This window comes from Phacochoerus africanus, chromosome 10, assembly GCF_016906955.1.
Source record: "Phacochoerus africanus isolate WHEZ1 chromosome 10, ROS_Pafr_v1, whole genome shotgun sequence".
Lineage (NCBI taxonomy): Eukaryota > Metazoa > Chordata > Mammalia > Artiodactyla > Suidae > Phacochoerus > Phacochoerus africanus.
In genome coordinates, this window is record NC_062553.1 from 62,340,288 (window position 1) to 62,359,899 (window position 19,612).

General features: G+C 34.4%; 1 protein-coding gene across 1 annotated transcript in view; it reads right to left on the reverse strand.

Annotated features, from left to right (window-relative positions):
- TECRL (trans-2,3-enoyl-CoA reductase like) overlaps positions 1 to 19,612 on the reverse strand; it is a 103,575-nt gene that overhangs the window by 58,239 nt on the left and 25,724 nt on the right. The window contains exon 2 of the mRNA XM_047799298.1: positions 15,920 to 15,971. Coding sequence (XP_047655254.1) covers positions 15,920 to 15,971 — 52 coding nt within the window. The remainder of the gene's footprint in view (positions 1 to 15,919; positions 15,972 to 19,612) is intronic.

The window sequence follows — 19,612 nt, forward strand, 5'->3', positions numbered from 1 at the left end:
TTAGATTGTTTACATAGAATTTCACAGTGACTCAATTCCCAGTCTTTTGGAACATTTCCTTTAGGAAGAAAATACCAGGAGAGAGAGAAGAGTAATGCTCTTCTGAGCTATGACTTAACAGGTCCCCTGCTTTATTATATTACTTATCGTACATTGTTTCCATAATCCTGCTTTTTTATATTACTTATCTATAGTATTTCCATAATCCTGCTAATGAATGCATTTTAGTCAGAAATGCTGCTGAAAACAAAACAAAGTTTTAAAAAATGAACAAAAAAAGGAAAAAGTGAAAAATTGCATGTTCATTAAAGTTTGAGAGATGAACTTTGACTTTGTATCAGTGGTATTAGTTCTTTGCATGCTTTCTGGATTTGTATTATAGAAAGCATTCCTACTTAGCATATGGTAACCAATCTTGTCACTGTTCAGATATGATTCTCCCTTTGAAATTCAAATATCCTCACATAGTCAAATATTCAAATATAAATTAGAAATCAATAATTTGCTATAGATAGACTATTTCTTCTAATAGTTGGTATGTCTATAATGTAGGTACTTGCTGAAGATCAAATATGGCTAACTCAACCATTTTGGCACTTGGGGATTATAAAAGAAAATATTTCATAATATCAGGCTCAGGAGGCACCAGCATGTCATGAAAGATGAATTAAAATGACTCTGACATTGCACAGCTATATATAGTTTTAAGTGTTGCACCATAATGAGAGACAAAACAATTTACACAGGGTCACACTTCTGCATTTTTCGAATTACTGTTAGTTATGATAGTTTTATTACAAGAACCTTGACTGACAAAATAGCTATCCCTTCCTAACTGTTTGATATGATTCCACAAAAAATTATATCATATGCATATATAGACTCCTCAACACTTCTGTGAATATCTAATGACATTAACTGTAGAGCAGTGTAAATTTGACCAGTACTTTAAAGTAGCCATAATGAGAAGAGGTCCATTTTCAATACCTGGGATATTAATATGTGCCAGTGGTTTATACTGTGTTTTAGATTGAAACCACAAAGAAATCACTGGATTTTAAGAGGTGAACTTATGGCAAAGTCCTTTTAGTCAGTCAAGAAGACTTGAAGACAACAAAATTATTATTACTATTTTCTAACAGTCGTACTTGCAGCAAATGGAAATTCTCTGGCCAGGGATTGAATCTGAGCTGCAGCTGCAACCTATGCTATAGCTATGGCAGCACCAGATCCTTTAACTCATTGCACCAAGCTGAGGTTGAACCCAGACCTCAGCATTGAGCAGAGCCACTGCAGTCAGATTCTTAACCCACTGCACCACAGTTGGAAGTCCCTGTACCGCTCTTTGTAACGTTACTTGATTTTCAAAATAGAAAATATTAATGAGGCATTTTAAAGAAACATGTTTTGAACAATATGTTATTACAAATTGTAATAACAATTCGTGACTTACAGAATGTGTATTACATAGCACAATAGGATATATCTGAAATGTAGTTTCTTCTCAAGATATTTAAGTATGTTTGCAGTTTTTAGTATGTTGTCAAACTAGACATTATTTAGCTTTTTTTAATCTCAAAATGCCAATCTTAAAAGCAAACAAATCATAATTTCCCTGCAATTTCAAGATTAAGAAAGCCATTTTCATAGAGCATCACTTTTTTATTTTTGGCTCTTTAGAGCCATACCCGCGGCACATGGAGTCAAATCCCCAGGCTAGGGGTCAAATCGGACCTGTAGCTGCTGGCCTATACCACAGCCACAGCAATATCAGATCTGAGCTGCATCTGCGACCTACCTGACAGAACATGGCAAGCAAGATCCTTAACCCACTGAGCAAGGCCGGATATCAATCCTGTGTCCTCCTGGATGCTAGTCCATGCTTAGATTCCGCTAAGCCATGACAAGTACTCTGAGCATCACTTTTTAAAAAAGATTTAGCATTTCTCTTTGTTAACGTATACACTTTTTTTTTTGTCTTTTTGCCATTTCTAGGGCTGCTCCCGCGGCATATGGAGGTTCCCAGGCTAGGGGTCTAATTGGAGCTGTAGACACTTGCCTACACCAGAGCCACAGCAACTCGAGATCCGAGCCATGTCTGTGACCTACACCACAGCTCATGGCAATGCTGGATCCTTAACCCACTGAGCAAGGCCAGGGATTGAACCCGCAACCTCATGGTTCCTAGTCGGATTCGTTGACCACTGAGCCACGACAGGAACTCCCCGACATGTACACATTGTTGAACTGTACTGAAATTTGCTTAAGAAAAAGAAAGCCAGAAAAATCCTGTCAACTGCTTTTGAGGATCAAGAGAGGATCTGTGGCCAAAGAATAAATTTGATTTACATTAATGTAAAGTAAAACTTCCATAATTTGTAACTAATGCATTCAATATTAGTCAACTCAAGACAGTCATTCAATTTATGTGTGTTTGTGTTCATGTGGGTAAGCAGATACTTGCTTTGCCTACCATGGCTAGACTATGCATACTCATCTTTTTATTAGTTTAGCATAGTTTATGATTATTTAACTTGATAATGAGTATTTGTTTAATTAAATTCAATTAAATCAGTATTTTTTGCTACTTGAGTAGTTTTTTAAATGATAAAATTGAAATTATAAACAATTTAAACTATCATGTGAGATAATCATACAGAAACATAAAACATCTGTGAAAAAGAATTTGTAAATTACTAATGCTATTGGCTTTAAAATAATGATCCTTTCTCTAAAACCAAAGAAAAAGTAACAGTTAAGTGGCTTAAAATTATAAAAGATGCATACAGTATGCTAAATGAAGAAGAGATATTTTTAAAATTCTGTTAAATTTTAAGTGGGCGAGGAGTTCCTGTTGTGGCGCAGTGGTTAATGAATCAGACTAGGAACCATGAGGTTGCAGGTTGGGTCCCTGGCCTTGATCAGTGGGTTAAAGATCCGGTGTTGCTGTGAGCTGTGGTGTGGGTCATAGATGTGGCTCGGATCCCAGGTTGCTGTGTCTGTGTTGAAGGCCCCAGCTGTATCTCTGAATTGACCCCTAGCCTGGGAACCTACATATGCTGTAGGAGAAGCCCTAGAAAAGGCAAAAAGGCAAAAAAAAAATTAAGTGGGTGAAATATAAGTCACGAAATTTTACTCTTTTTACTGAAATATTTTTCTGAAGGTTATCAATAATGCTGCTGACAGATCTCCTTTGAATTTAGGGGGGCCCGTATAATCCATTTTCTCTTTGTCCAGTGGCACATTTGTTAGAATATCTTCAAAAAAAGAATATCTTCAGAGAACAAAACATCAACACTGACAGGTTTTATCAACATATATCGGTCTTGAAATCTACATGTAATATGAAAAAATTGGTGGTATTGTTGCCTACTTTTAATAGGATTCTACAGAACCTTAGTGATTAAATTTCTAGAAGGTGAATAGCCACTTAATTCCCATAGCTTTCACAAAATGTAACCTTGACTGTTACCAAAGAATAAATAACCTGCCAAATTATTCCATTTCTCCATCTAAATTATTGACAGGGCTCATAATTCCTTTTGCCAAGGAGACTATTAGAGAAAGAATGTTAGCTGCTTCTTGAGTCAGCAGTAAAGGGATTTTTTAAGAAAAGCATTCTGCCACTTCTTTCTTGGGTGGCATATATCATTTTCTAGCTTCTTTTGTTGAGAGATGAGGGAATTCTACAGCTCCTTTCACATTGCCTGAAGAATACTCATTATTCTCTACTGTATGTGATAAATCCTTCTACACTGTTATCTTTGTTTTGAGTTGCTCTCCCTGAACCTTTCAAACTTTAGCATTGTTTATATGCTCCTGGCCTTTTGGCAAATATGTATATGCATTTCAACTGTCACAGTAAATTATGTATCCCTTCATGTGCTTGAAATTACAATTGGACTGATAATTCCGTTTTCTCTTGTTTTTTTCCCAGGGATCTTTTTTAGAGCTGCAGAGACAAGTGATCCATTAGATTACAAACATAATTGAAACTTCTTATGATATTGTCAACTAATGGATAACATGCAAGACATGGACAAAGTCATTTTGCTTTTTCTTTCAGAAACTAATTTTGTGACATAGAGTCAGTGCCAGTCAGCTGATTGGCATTCATTGTTTTACCTTAGTTCATATGCTACTAATTCTTAGTCTCACAGTAGAAAATTCTATTAGTAATTTCAAAGCATATTTGTATCCTTTCCTTTTATTAATGTTATGGATACTAGTCAGTCTCATTACCACTGAGCCATGATGGGAACTCCATACTACCTAATATCTAAAACTAATTTTATGGTGGTTCTCTACTTGCAAATGGCGACTGGCAATAGCCTCCCCCTTGTAAAATAAGTATTATTTGTATTTCTCCCTGAAAAAATTAACAAAAATTATGACTCAGTAAAATAGAGGCAGTGGAAGTTCCTGGATAGAGTACAGTCATATTCCTTGAGTTTAATTTACAGATCAGCCACTTAATAACTCTGTGACCCTGGGTGAGCCATCCAATCTTTTTTTAAAAGACTTTCATTTGAAAAATGAAAACTATAATACTACTAGATCACAGATTTGCTATGATTATTTTTAAAAATTTTGCTTAATGGAAGTATCTTAGGACACATATGACAAGAAGCAGGTGATAAAAGCTAACCATATTTATTTTTATTATTATAAATGTTAATGCAAGGTAGCTAGAGTTTGACATATGAATATATTATAAGGCACAGTATTTCCTAGCAAATGTTCAAATTTGATGTTGGCTCTATATAGTAAACCACAAGACAAGTGTCACAAGGCAAAAATATTACTTTTCCTTCTTCTTAATGGTTTCTTCCAATTTTCTTTTTTGTTTGTTTTTAATTTCTTTATATATATTTTTTTCTACTGTACAGCATGGTGACCCAGTTATACATACATGTATACATTCTTTTTCCGCACATTATGTGTTCCGTCATAATTGACTAGACAGAGTTCCCAGTGCTACACAGCAGGATCCCATTGATAATGCATCCCAAAGGCAAAATACTGCATCTACTTACCCCAAGTTTATACACAAATGTTCATCAATTTTGATAAATATGTTGCTAGTCCACATAAACTCCGTGAGTAGAAAAATGCTACAGATTTTTCTTCTAATTTCATGGTAGTATTATTTCTGGTTTTCTTTATTTAATTTTTAAGTATATATGTTTTTATTTAATTTATTTATTTTTCTGCTGTACAGCATGGGGGCCAAGATACACTTACACATATACATTTTTTTTCCACCCTTTGTTCTGTTGCAATATAAGTATCTAGACATAGTTCTCAATGCTACTCAGCAGAATCTCATTGTAAATCCATTCCAAGTTGTACCTGATAACCCCAAGCTCCTGATCCCTCCCACTCCCTCCCTGTTCCCCTGGGCAGCCACAAGTCTGTTCTCCAAGTCCATGATTTTCTTTTCTGTGGAAAGGTTCATTTGTGCTGGATATTAGATTCCAGTTATAAGTGATATCATATGGTATTTGTCTTTGTCTTTCTGACTCATTTCACTCAGTATGAGAGTCTCTAGTTCCACCCATGTTGCTATAAATGGTACTATGTCATTATTTTTTATGGCTGAGTAGTATTCCATTGTGTGTATATACCACATCTTCCTAATCCAATTGTCTGTCCATGGACATTTAGGTTGTTTCCATGTCCTGGCTATTGTGAATAGTGCTGCAATGAACATGCGGGTGCATGTGTCTCTTTTAAGTAGAGTTTTGTCTGGATATTTGCCCAAGAGTGGGATTGCGGGGTCATATGGAAGTTCTATGTATAGATTTCTAAGGTATCTCCAAACTGTTCTCCATAGTGGCTGTACCAGTTTACATTCCCACCAACAGTGCAGGAGGGTTCCCTTTTCTCCACACCCCCTCCAGCACTTGTTATTTGTGGACTTATTAACCATGTCCATTCTGACTGGTGTGAGATGGTATCTCACAGTAATTTTGATTTGCATTTTTCTAATAATCAGTGATGTTGAGCATTTTTTCATGTGTTTGTTGGCCATTTCTGTATCTTCCTTGGAGAACAGTCTATTCAGGTCTTTTGCCCATTTTTTCCATTGGATGATTGGCTTTTTTGCTGTTGAGTTGTATAAGTTTTTTGCTATTGAGTTGTATAAGTTGTATTCCAGAGATTAAGCCCTTGTCCGTTGCATCACTTGAAACTATTTTCTCCCATTCTGTACGTTGTCTTTTTGTTTTCTTTTGGGTTTCCTTTGCTGTGCCAAAGCTTTTCAGTTTGATGAGGTCCCATGGGTTTATTTTTGCTCTAATTTCTATTGCTTTGGGAGACTGACCTGAGAAAATATTTGTAAGGGTGATGTCAGAGAGTGTTTTGCTTATGTTCTCTTCAGGAGTTTGATGGTGTCATGTCTTATATTTAAGTCTTTCAGCCATTTTGAGTTTATTTTGGTGCATGGTGTGAGGGGGTGTTCCAATTTCATTGCTTTGCATGCAGCTGTCCAGGTTTCCCAGCAATGCTTGCTGAATAGACTTTCTTTTTCCCATTTTATGTTCTTGCCTCTCTTGTCATGATGACTGTGGCTTTATAATATTGCTTGAGGTCTGGGAGAGTGATGCCTCCTACTTGGTTTTTGTTTCTCAGGATTGCTTTGGCAATTCTGGGTCTTTTGTGGTTCCATATAAGTTTTTGGATTGTTTGTTCTAGTTCTGTGATAATGTCATGGGTAATTTGATAGGGATTGGATTGAATCTGTAGATTGCTTTGGGTAGTATGGCCATTTTTACAATATTGATTTTTCCATTCCAGGAACATGGAATATATTTCCATTTATTTACATCTTCTTTATTTTCTTTTATTAAAGTTTTATAGTTCTCAGCATATAAGTCCTTTACCTCCTTGGTCAGGTGTATTCCGAGGTATTTGATTTTGTGAGGTGCAATTTTAAAAGGTATTGTATTTTTGTATTCCTTTTCTAATATTTCATTGTTGGTATATAGAAATGCGACCGATTTCTGAATGTTTATCTTATATCCTGCTACTTTGCTGAATTTATTAATCAGTTCAAGTAGTTGTTGGGTTGAGTCCTTAGGGTTTTCTATGTATAGTATCATGTCATCTGCATACAGTGACAGTTTTATCTCTTCTCTTCCTATTTGTCTGCCTTTTATTTCTTTTGTTCATCTAATTGCTGTGGCTAGGACTTCCAAAACTATGTTGAAGAGCAGTGGTGAGAGTGGGCATCCCTGTCTTGTTCCAGATTGGAGTGAGAAGGCTTTCAGTTTTTCTCCATTGAGTATTATATTTGCTGTGGGTTTCTCATAAATGGCTTTGATTATATTCAGGAATGTTCCCTCTATACCCTATTTGGTGAGGGTCTTGATCCTTGGCCTTCGTCAAATGCTTTTTATGCATCTATTGAGATGAGCATATGGTTTTTGACTTTTCTTTTGTTAATGTGGTATATGACGTTGATTGATTTGCCTATGTAGAACCATCTTTGTGAACCTGGGATGAACCCTGCCTGGTCATGGTGTCTGATATTTTTGATATGTTGTTGGATTCAGTTGGCTAAAATTTTGTTGAGAATTTTTGCATCTATATTCATCAAAGATATTGGCAGATAGTTTTCTTTTTTGGTGGTATATTCATCTGGTTTTGGAATTAGGGTGATGGTGGCATCATAGAATGTCTTTGGGAGTGTTCCTTCTTCTTCAACCTTTTGAAAAAGTTTAAGGAGAATGGGCACCAGTTCCTCTTTCTATGTTTAGTAGAATTCACCTGTGAAGCCATCTGGTCCTAGACTTTTATTTGTAGGGAGTGATTTTATGACCTCTTCAATTTCATTTCTAGTGATCGGTCTGTTCAGTTGGTCTGTTTCTACTTGATTCAGTTTTGGCAGGCTGTAAGATTCTAGAAAATTGTCCATTTCTTCCAGATTGTCAAATTTGTTGGCATAGAGTTGTTCATAGTATTCTCTTATGGTGTTTTGTATTTCTGTAGTATCTGTTGTGATTTCTCCTTTTTCATTTATAATTTTGTTTATTTGCATTCTTTCTCTCCTCTTCTTAGTGAGTCTGGCCAGGGGTTTGTCAATTTTGTTTACCTTTTCAAAGAACCAGCTCTTAGTTTTATTAATTTTCTCTATTGTTTTTTGAATCTCTATTTTATTGATTTCCTCTTTGATCTTCATAATATCCTTCCTTCTGCTGACATTAGGTCTTTTTTGTTCTTCTTTTTCTAATTCATTTAGGTGGAGGGTTAAGTTGTCAATTTGAGATCTTTCTTCTTTTTTGAGAAAGGCCTGTATTGCTATGAATTTCCCTCTGAGCACTGCTTTTGCAGCATCCCATAGATTTTGAGAGGTTCTGCCTTCATTATCATTTGTCTTGAGGTATTTTTTAATTTCCTTCTTGATTTCCTCATTGACCCATTGGTTTTTTAGTAGCATGCTGTTTAGTCTCCATGTAGTAGGTTTTTTCTCATTTCTTTTCCTGTGGTTGATTTCTAGTTTCACACCATTGTGGTCAGAGAAGATACTTGAAATAATTTCTGTGCTCCTAAATTTGTTGAGGTTAGCTTTGTGTCCCAATATGTGGTCGATTCTTGAGAATGTTCCATATGCATTTGAAAAGAATGTGTATTCTGATTTTTTTGGATGTAGTGTCCTGAAGATGTAAATTAAATCTAACTTTTCTGTTGTTTCCTTTAGGATCTCTGTTGCTTTATTGGTTTTCTGTCTAGAAGATCTGTCCATTGGTGTGAGTGGGGTATTAAAGTCTCCTACCATGATTGTATTCCCATCAATTTCTCCCTTTATGTCTGTTAATATTTGTTGTATGTATCTGGGTGCTCTTATATTTGGGGCATATATGTTGACAATTGTAATATCCTCTTCTTGGATGGATCCCTTAATCATTAAGTAGTGTCCTTCTTTGTCTTTCTTTATGTCTTTTGTTTTAAAGTCAATTTTGTCTGATATGAGTGTTGCAACTCCTGCTTTCCTGTCTTGTCCATTGACATGAAATATTTTTTCCCACCCCTTCACTTTTAATCTATATGTGTTCTTTGTCCTAAGGTGGGTTTCTTGTAGGCAGCAGATTGAAGGTTTTTGCCTTTTTATCCACTCAGCCACTCTGTGTCTTTTGATTGGAGCATTCAGTCAATTGACATTTAAGGTGGTAATTGATATATGATTATTTATTGACGTTTTAAACCTTGTGTTCCAGTTGATTCTATGATTCTCCATTCTTCCTTTCTTTTGTTGGTTGGATGGTCTCCAATTATTTTCTGCTTGAGTGTTTTTCTTTTCATTTTTTGCAAATGCAATGTTTTGTTTTGATTTGTGGTTGCCCTGTTTTTTAAGTATGCTAGCCCCTTCCTATAATTATGTGTTTTAGCCTGATGGTCCTGTAAGTTCCAACACTTCATTACTATACTAAAATTAAAAAGAGAAACAGACAAAAAAAAGGAAAAAAAAAACTAAAAAAAGAGTCTATTTATTTCCTCACATCCCTTGCCCACATTTTATGATTTTGATGACTCCTTTTTTCTTTTTTAATTTTATTTTGTTTTAAACATGTTCATGATTAAATCTGTATGCTGGCTTATCTGAGTGACTGCTCCCTGATTGTGGCTTCCTCAATCCTTTCTTTTTGGTTTAGAGAAGCCCTTTCAATATTTCTTTTAGCCTGGGTTTTGTATTGCTGTATTCTTTTAGCTTTTGTTTGTTGGAAAAAATTTTTCTTTCCCCTTCTATTTTAAATGATATTCTTGCTGGATAGAGTATTCTAGGTTGCATATTTTTTCTTTTTAGCACTTTAAATATCTCTTGCCATTGCCTCCTGGCCTGTAGAGTTTCTGTAGAGAAATCAGCTGATAACCTTATGGGGGTTCCCTTATAGGTAACATTCTGCTTTTCTCTTGCTGCCTTTAGGATCCTCTCTTTATCATTAACTTTTGCCATTTTTATTATTATGTGTCTTGGTGTGGGTCTATTTGGGTTGAACTTGTTTGGGGCCCTCTGTGCTTCTTGTATCTTGAACTCAGTATCCTTTAGATTTGGGAAGTTTCCAGTGATAATTTCTTCAAATATCTTTTCCATTCCCTTATCTTTTTCTACTCCTTCTGGAATTCCTATTATGTGTAGATTGGCCTGTTTTATATTATCCCATATGTCTCTTATATTGCTTTCATGTTTTTTCATTTGGTTTTCTGTCTGCTGTCCTGTTTGGGTGATTTCCATTATTCTATCTTCCACATCACTAATTCGTTCTTCTGCAATATTCATTCTGGTTTTTATTGCCCTTAGCTCAGTTTGTAGCTCTGCAAATGAATTTTCTAGTTTTTTTTTGTCTCCTCCTTATATTTGCTATCTCCTTTCTGAGGGCATCTGCATTACTGTTCATATCCTCTCTTAATTCCTTCAGTATTTTCACTATTTCCCTTTAGAACTCCAAGTCTGTCAGACTGCAGATGTCTGTTTCATTGTTGACTGCTTTAGGTGAGATCTCCTGTTGTTTTAACTGGGGGTGGTTTCTCAGTTAAGTATCTATTTTGACAGTACCCAATTCCAACAAGTGTGTGATAGCAGAGAATTTTCCCCCACACCAAGAAGCACTGCTCAGAATACCCCATGGTGGACTACAATATAACTTGATTCTAACACAATCTACCCAGAGATAGCATGAGATTCCACAGGTTAAATGTTCAGTTCTACAAAACTGCCCCCCACCATTTAGATGCCAGATTCTCACCTATACTTAGGACCAAGTAACTTTAGAGGTCCCCATGACCCCCTCCTTGGGTTCAATTAATTTGCTAGTGCAAGTCACAGAACTCAAATATTTTACTTAATATATCATGGGTTTCTTATAAAAGAATGGAACATCCAGATGGAAGAGATGCAAAGGACAAAGTAAAGGGAAAATTAGTGGAGTTTCATCAATGTTTCCTCTCCTAATCTCCGCTTGTTTACTGACTTCTCTGAACCCCATCCTTGGGGTTTTTATGGAAGCTTCGTTATATGGGCATGATTGAATAAATCACAAGACTTTGGCACTCCATTTCATCTCTAGCCCCTCTGAAAGTTCCAACACTCTAATCCCAGCCTGACAATCAGCCCCCATCTTTTGCTGTGGTCCAAAATTCACTTCATTAACATGACAAAAGCACTTTACTGTTGTTATCACTTAGGGAATTTTGAAGGCTTTAGGAGCTCCGTGCCAGAAAAAATGGACAAAGTCTAAATATATTTTATTATAAATTGTAATATCAGAGTACCTTAATATATTTTGATAATTTAAAAAGAAATACGACCTAAAAACACTAAATAAACATTTACTACTTAAAAATTTCTAAAATAGAGTACTTTTGTCTCAAATAAGGATTCAGAATATTTATGATGAATTCTGGAAGTGTTTGATCCATGTACTCATCAGAATCTCACAGTTAATTCTGTCTAATATGTATAAGCTTTGATATAAAGTTTGAAAGTGTAAGTTTATATATAACTTTGAAGATATTTAGTAAATGTTATATGACCTGTTAACCTATTACTATAAAAAGAGTGAACCTCATTAAATATTCTTGAAACATTCATAGGAATTTATATCTTGCCCATCTATAAAACTGAGGTTTTATTTAAAATTATGGTATTTAACTCCATTAAACAGTCTTAAAGTGGACATTCATAATAACTGGTTGGCGGCTGCTTCCTTTTTAGATATGACGCATGGTATTGGAATGCCTTTCAGGTACCTTCTCTTGTGTTTGCAAACCAATTTAACTATGACACCTATAAAATTTTTAAAAATTAGAAAAAGAAATTGAGATGAAATACTGGCTCTATAAAACTTTGTGCAACAATGGTATTTTCCAATTTCTGTTAGAAGTTCCTTAGCTTTCAACAAATGATGACACAGTCCCTAAAGAGCATATTCACTAGGCCTTTGCTTTGAGAAACGGGCAAAAGTATGTATTTGTGTGTGCACGCATGTGTATAGTTTGTAGTTTTATAGGTATCTCTTTCTCATGAAAACCATTGCTCTTTCCCTTTTGCGTTAACGGCTAAGGTTGTAGTTGTAGTTTCCCCCCTTTCTGTCTCTTCACCAGTCTGCCTGTTGTGGTGTCACCAGGATAATTTAAAAGATGACTCATAACAAAACAGAACTGAAAAATTATGAACCTTAGAAGAGCATAAGATAGTCCTTTTATAGGACAAGAAAAATCACAGTAAAGAAAGTTCTCAAATAGAGCTAAGAAAAATGTTAAACTGACACAAGTCAAAAAAATAGGAGGAAGACAAGTAATCATGATCAGTCAGAACACCTGAGAGAACAAAGGCTAGAGATAAAAGACATGTAAGGAGAATTTTCCCCTCAGGAAACTCAATCGTCTGATAAGAGTTTTTTTATATATATATATATATATTTTTTTTTTTACAAGAAAAAAATTACTGCGTTAACTCCAGGGCTTAAAAATAAACAGCATCAGAAATTGCATAATAAAAAAAAATGATCTTATGTCAGAAAGTAAAGAAGTAACTATAAAAAATTAGTTATGAAACAAATATAGGTATAAGAATATAAACACATATATTACACATATTTTATTGTTTAAAAAATGTATGGATTTGAATAAAGTATTCAATGTTGCCCAAGTTTACAATGTGCTAAAAAGATTAAATTGTTAAGGCAATCATTACCTCTTTTTTAACCATTATATATAATTACATATTGTTAGGTATAATTATATATTTTTAATTTCCTTTTACCATTTGGCAAATATATTAAGCATAATGTCCAATTTAATTGCTTCTAGATACTTCCCTCTAATGCTATACAGCAAAATGTGTTTCTGTGTTTCTGTACTTTGTAAAACATAAAGACTAATGCAATTTTTGAAATACATTACAATAAATGCAAGACTTTCTGAATATTATTTTGATTTAAGTGATGGGTACACTTTATAAAGGTAATTTTGGAAAAGTGGAAAAAGTTACAATTTACTTAAAGCTGCTAAAGTTTAGAACCGTGCCTAGAAAAGTGAACAAATAATAGGTGTCATGAAACTCCTGTCTTGATATACATATTAAAAATAACCACTTTATTGTCATATTTTCAACTGTCCAGTTCTGAAAATGGATATTTCTAGTATTTTTCACAAGCTACTTAACTTTACTGTCTTAATTACTAGAAATAGGCTCTGGACCACATAAATGTAGAACTGAATCTAAAATGTTGTCACCATATAATTGTTATGTCCATATAGATACAAATGAACATAAAAATCATCATAATATCAGGAGTTCCCGTTGTGGTGCAGCGGAAATGAATCCGACTAGGAAGCATGAGGTTGCTTGTTCGGTCTCTGGCCTCGCTCAGTGGGTTAAGGATCTGGCATTTCTGTGAGCTGTTGTGTAGGTCGCAGATGCGGCTCAGATCCCGCGTTGCTGTGGCTCTGGAGTAGGCTGGCAGCTACAGCTCCAATTGGACCCCTAACCTGGGAACCTCCATATGCCGCAGGTGCCAACCTAAAAAGACAAAAAAAAAAAAAAGCAGAAGATCATCATAATGTCATACATCAAGTTGACTGCACTCTTTCTAACACATGCATTTGCTTTAGGTTAATTTCCTTGTTTCCAGATAATAATAGAAATCATATATCTTTATACTGTCCTTATTAACTGAAATGAAATCATTTTCTTTCACCTTTCTACTTTATAGTATAAAAGTTTTTCCAAATGTCTTCACACTTATTATTACAGTCTAAACTTTCTGACAGCACTTTATAAAATTATTCTGTGTCTTTCCAAGGATGGCACTTGAGTTGCTAGTTTAGCAGAACAAATGTTTTTAGAATATGAATAAACAGGAAATACTTGTAGAAATAACCAGGGTAACCTCTTTCACATCAATTATGTAGTAAGATACAAATCTGGAGCTTTCAATGCTTTAGAAAATATTGACAAAAATATACAGAGAATTTAATTACTATACTAAAAGTTAAAGAAATAATCCATGACAGATCTCTTTGCTTCTCTTATTTTATTCTTCTTTCTCTACTATAATGCACTTCTGATTCTTATCTGCATATCCAAATCCTAAATGTCTTTAGGGTAAAATATCAGAATATACCATCCTCAAGAATCTTAACCTGGCTAAGCATATTTCAAATAATTCTTTTTCATCCTGCATATGCCTTATGTTCCTATTAAAAACTCTAAATAGATTTTCCCAAACATATTTATAAATTTAATATACATTGACTATTTGGGTTTTATTACATAGTCTGTAGATATACATTTTGAATCTTCTTCATGAGCAACTTTTTGAGGGCTAATGAGATGTCTTCTATCTTAATTTAATTATCATTATACCTAGCATAATGTCATATATACAGAAAGTATCCAGTAAATATTCTACATTTTTCCCAAAAGAAAAAAATGAAAATATTGTAACAGTTCTACTTATTTTATTCTCATGTATTATTAAACAACTTAAAGTATTAAATTGTGAGCTTTAAGCATTCTTCAGAAAAGCAATGTTGTTCAACTAAATACAAAAGTATTGAAAATGCTCCTTCACAAAATCCATAGAAGGTACAACACCAAAAATGAGTTCTCATATAAACTATGAACTTTAGGTAATAATGATGTGTCAACATAGGTTTGGGGATTGTTAACAAATGTACCAATCTGTATGTTTGTGGTTGAGAATATGCTCTACATGTATGGACCATGGGTGTATTTGAACTCTGTGTATTTTCTGCACAATTTTTCTGTGAACTAAAACTAGCTCTAAAAACTAAGTTTACTGAAAATTGTTAGCTAGTAATTATAGACATTATTACTATGTTTAACAGTTTTAGGTAAACTAATTGAAAAGTTATAAAAATAAAAAACCTCATATAAATATTTCCCTATAAATAATAACAGATCACTTAATGAGATAAATTTAACTATTAAAAAATTAATTAACATAATTTAGGTGCACTGTATGAAGAATTCCTGTGTGGAAGATATTTGACAAGTATAAGCACATGAAGTAAAAATTTTGCTCTATATTTGTTTTTGTGTGTGTGTGTCTTTTTGCCTTTTCTAGGGCCACTCCTGCAGCATATGGAGGTTCCCAGGCTAGGGGTCTAATCGGAGCTGTAGCCACCGGCCTACGCCAGAGCCACAGCAACACGGAATCCGAGCCGCGTCTGCAACCTACACCACAGCTCACGGCAACGCCGGATCGTTAACCCACTGAGCAAGGCCAGGGATCAAACCCGCAACCTCATGGTTCCTAGTCAGATTCGCTAACCACTGCGCCACAATGGGAACTCCTCTATATTTGCTTAAATAAAAATAAATACCTTTGTATTGGTTAATGCCTTTCATATATAAGAAGTTTCTTGTTAGAATGAAACATGTTCAAATAAACTAAAAGGGTATTGAAGTTCCCGCTGTGACACAGTGGGTTAGGAATCCAACTGCAGCAGCTCGGGTTGCTGCAGAGACACAGGTTCCATCCCCAGCCCCATGCAGTGAGTTAAAGGATCTGCATTGTCTAGGCTGCAACTGTGGCTCAGATTCAGTCCCTGGTCTAGGAACTTCCATATGCCGTGGGTGTGACCATAAAATAAAATAGAAAGAAAGAAAGAAAAAGGAAGGAAGGAAGGGAGGGAGGAAGGAAGGAAGGAAGGAATAAAGAAAGAAAAGGAAGGAGGACAGAAGGAAAGAAACTGAAAGAAGTTAAAGCATGGATTAGTTAGACATGAAAAGGTTATGATGCAGAGATATTTAGCATATTACTTCTGAGTGCCACATAAAGATATGGTTTCCAGGTACCCTTTCCATCATAATTTTTAACTTTTTCTCACAGATAAAATATGAACCAATTTGAAAAAAAGAGTATAGGTTGAAAATGTATATAAAACTTACATGCTTTGTGAAATTTTTGTTTAACATCCTGAATAGTAGACTTTTGTGTCACCTGAAAAAAAAAAAAAGAAGATAGAATTATAAGGAGAAAGTGTTCATTTGTTTGCTATATATTTGTTTAAAGTGTAAAATAAGTACAAAATAGCCAGTTTGTTTTGTTTAGCTCTTTAATCACTACTGCTTTGACAGCCTTGAAACATTGTCTCAACATAGATTTTTCCAGTTTTATATTTATATGTGATAACACTACTGTAATTCTGTGAGTTTATCCAAATTTTTATCTCCAAAATAATGAGGCCATCAATGAAAAGGGTGAGTAAATACACAAGAGAGACAAAAAGTAAAATTTTATCAGAGGAGCCCAGGGATAGAAAATTGATTTACATGAACAAAAGAGAGAAATGTTTACTTCAGAATAGTATGAGAAAAAAAAATCCAATCTATGTACCCTAGTCAGTTATGTTTTTAAAACTTCCATTCAAAAATACCATATGTTAGATATGCTTTGATTCTTTAACTATATTATTATTATTTGAGCCTAATCTACTAAAATTAAATCTTTTTGTTATTTTTATTTTTTTTTGCTTTTTAGGGCCATACCTGCGGCATATGGAGGTTCCCAGGCTTAGGGGTCCAATCGGAGCTACAGCTGCCAGCCTATATACCAGAGCCACATCAACACAGGATCAGAGCCGCATCTGCAGCCTACACCACAGCTCACGGCAATGCCAGATCCATAACCCACTGAGCAAGTCCAGGAATCGAACACACAACCTCATGGTTCCTAGTCATATTTGTTTCTGCTCCACCATTACAGGAACTCTAAATTAACTCTGTCTAACGTTAGAAAAGTGAATAAAAGAACTGTTTCTTCATCTAAATAGGAAAATTCATGAGCATAAGGATTCTATCCAAATGCCTCAAGCCACACAGCAATTTTTGACTTTCTTTGTTCAGATGGAACTTGCAAACTGGAATTCCCCCTCCACCTCTGATTCCTTCCACTGGCTTATGAAAAACCCAACAGTCCTCCACATCGAAGACACTTTTATGATCATGCAAGTAAAATTTATTTCCTTTCTCTAAACCTATATAAAATATTTTATGCATGATTTATTTTATATTTTTGCAATGTTAAAATGGCTAAAATGAAAAAAGTGCATAAAAGGATATACGTGGCACTTTCCCAGGCAATTATTATTAACATTATTATGTTACATTTAATATTGTATTATATATCGCAAGTATAACAATAAATACACTTATTTTACTATATTCCCCTCCCTCCTGTAATCAAGTGTGTGCTGTAACATTCAGAAAAAATAGTTTTTATTATTCTATGTGTATGGTTTGCAACCAAGAAAGTTCTAAGATTCAAGCACTGAGGAGTGATATTAAGTTCCATTTGTGTTATGCTGTAAATAACAAAAGGATCTTAAATGATTCTCTCAGTATAACATTTTAAATGCTTCATAGCATTGTTTTTCTCTGGAAGATGTTAGGAAATACTTGAAAAAGTTTTTAGAGCATGTATTTATATTCATATATATATATTTGTATTCTTGAACATAGAATCCTTCATTTTAATTTGCTCATTGAACTTTGATATTTGATTTATAGTTTTAAAATGTGATGCTTTCCTTTAAAAATGTTCATTGCTTTATCTCACTGTTATTTGATCACAAAGTACTATTATAAGTTGCATCTTCTGACAGCGATGTCTAAAATCCACATGCTATTCTCTAGAGTAACAAATATTGTCCATCCGTCTTTTCAAGGGCCACCTAATTTTTAAAAAATGACAATAATTTTCATGACTAACAACTCCCCAGTTAGACTTTCCTATACTCACAGCTTCAGCTTTATGAGAGCACATGATCTTGTGTTTTTGTGCTGGTGGTCCCAGTGGTCTGTGAGGTCCTTGAAGACCATGACCTTGTGTATTGTAATTTGCATTTCAACATCTAGTACACCATATAACATATAATAAGTATTAAATCACTTTTGTTAAAGTTAAAAATAAAGGTGTGAGTGAAAAGTCCCATTAAAACAGATAGAAGCATCTTGATCTGTTATGAAGGTCTGTTCAGAAGTAGACTGAAAGACTTCATATGGTCAAGTCTTTTGCTTCTTTCCAAACTAGACTATATTAAATGACATTAAATGACAAATTTCTAAGATGACATATGCATATTTTTCTGAATTTGCAAACTTTCAAAACCAAGACTATGCTATCCTGAAAGAAACCTACATGTGGGAAGTGGGTTATTGCAAGCTTTTCACAAAGTTTTTAATTTATATTTTATTTCCTAAAATTACATTTGACTTTCACATGTTAAAAAAAAAAGTGCTGATTTTGAGCAAATCCTTGAGAATTGCCCTTTCTGGAGCAATTTTAGTCAAATACAGCAGAAAAAAAATGTAATTAACCATTAAATGTTTCAGACAGTGTTGCTCAATTAGCCACCAGACTGTGCTTGATCTGCTGTTTAGTACTTTACGTACACTCAGAGCACAAAGAGAGGAAAAGATGATAACTAATCTAAAGTCTCAGAGCACATGAGACTTTCTGATTGCTAAATTGATGTCTCTGTAGCTTCATCAAGAAGTTTATTATTCATAATAACTTCTACATTTTAGCCGGTTTTACAACCACTTTAAAAGGATAGGCTATCATTATAATAATTTATTCACTTTTATAAACCACAATTAATTGTGGCAGATGGGAGAAATAAGTATTCCAATATCAGAAATACTGACATTCTCTTCTTTAATGTTTCTTTCCTATCTGAGGAAATTAATCTTAAAATGTTAAGTAGACAAGGTAAATAATGTTTGTTAGTTGAACCAACATTTTACTTCTAAATTTCAACTAATCATAGTTCAATTTTGGGTCATTGTTACTTTATTCAACACTTATATTGATGCAATTACAAAAGGCTTTTTACTTTAAATAAAATTTTGAGTTTGCTTATGTTTGCCACATGTGAATATACTGCAATATTTCACAAAAATTACACTGTTACTATGTTTTAAATGTCTTAGCCATTTTATCAGTAACTCTTTGAAATGAACAGATATATCAAGAATACTCTTTATCCTGCTTAGCAGAATAAAAATTAAATGGTAATGAAAAACAACTTGAATTTTTTTGACAGAGTAATTTCCATTTGGAAATCAAAAATTGTTAGTAAAAAAAAAAAAAAAGAATTTGGAGTTCCCGTCGTGGCTCAATGGTTGACGAATCCAACTAGGAACCATGAGGTTGCAGGTTCGATCCCTGGCCTTGCTCAGTGGGTTAAGAATCCGGAGTTGCTGTGAGCTGTGGTGTAGGTTGCAGATGTGGCTAGCATCCTGTGTTGCCGTGGCTGTGGTGTAGGCCGGTGGCTACAGCTCCAATTAGACCCCTAGCCTGGGAACCTCCATATGCCAGGGGTGTGGCCCTAGAAAAGACAAAAAAAAGAAAAAAAATGTTAGTAAACTTTGTAAAGAAATGTGTCTACTGAAGACACAGAGAGAATGTGCAGTATATATAAAACAAAGACACATAGAATATATAGTTGCATATACATTACTTAGAATGGACAGGCAGGGAGGTTTCTGAGTAAACAAATATTATTTTATTAGTACATACTCTTCAGATTGTGGGAGTTCCCATTGTGGATCAGGCAAAACAAACCTGACTAGATCCAT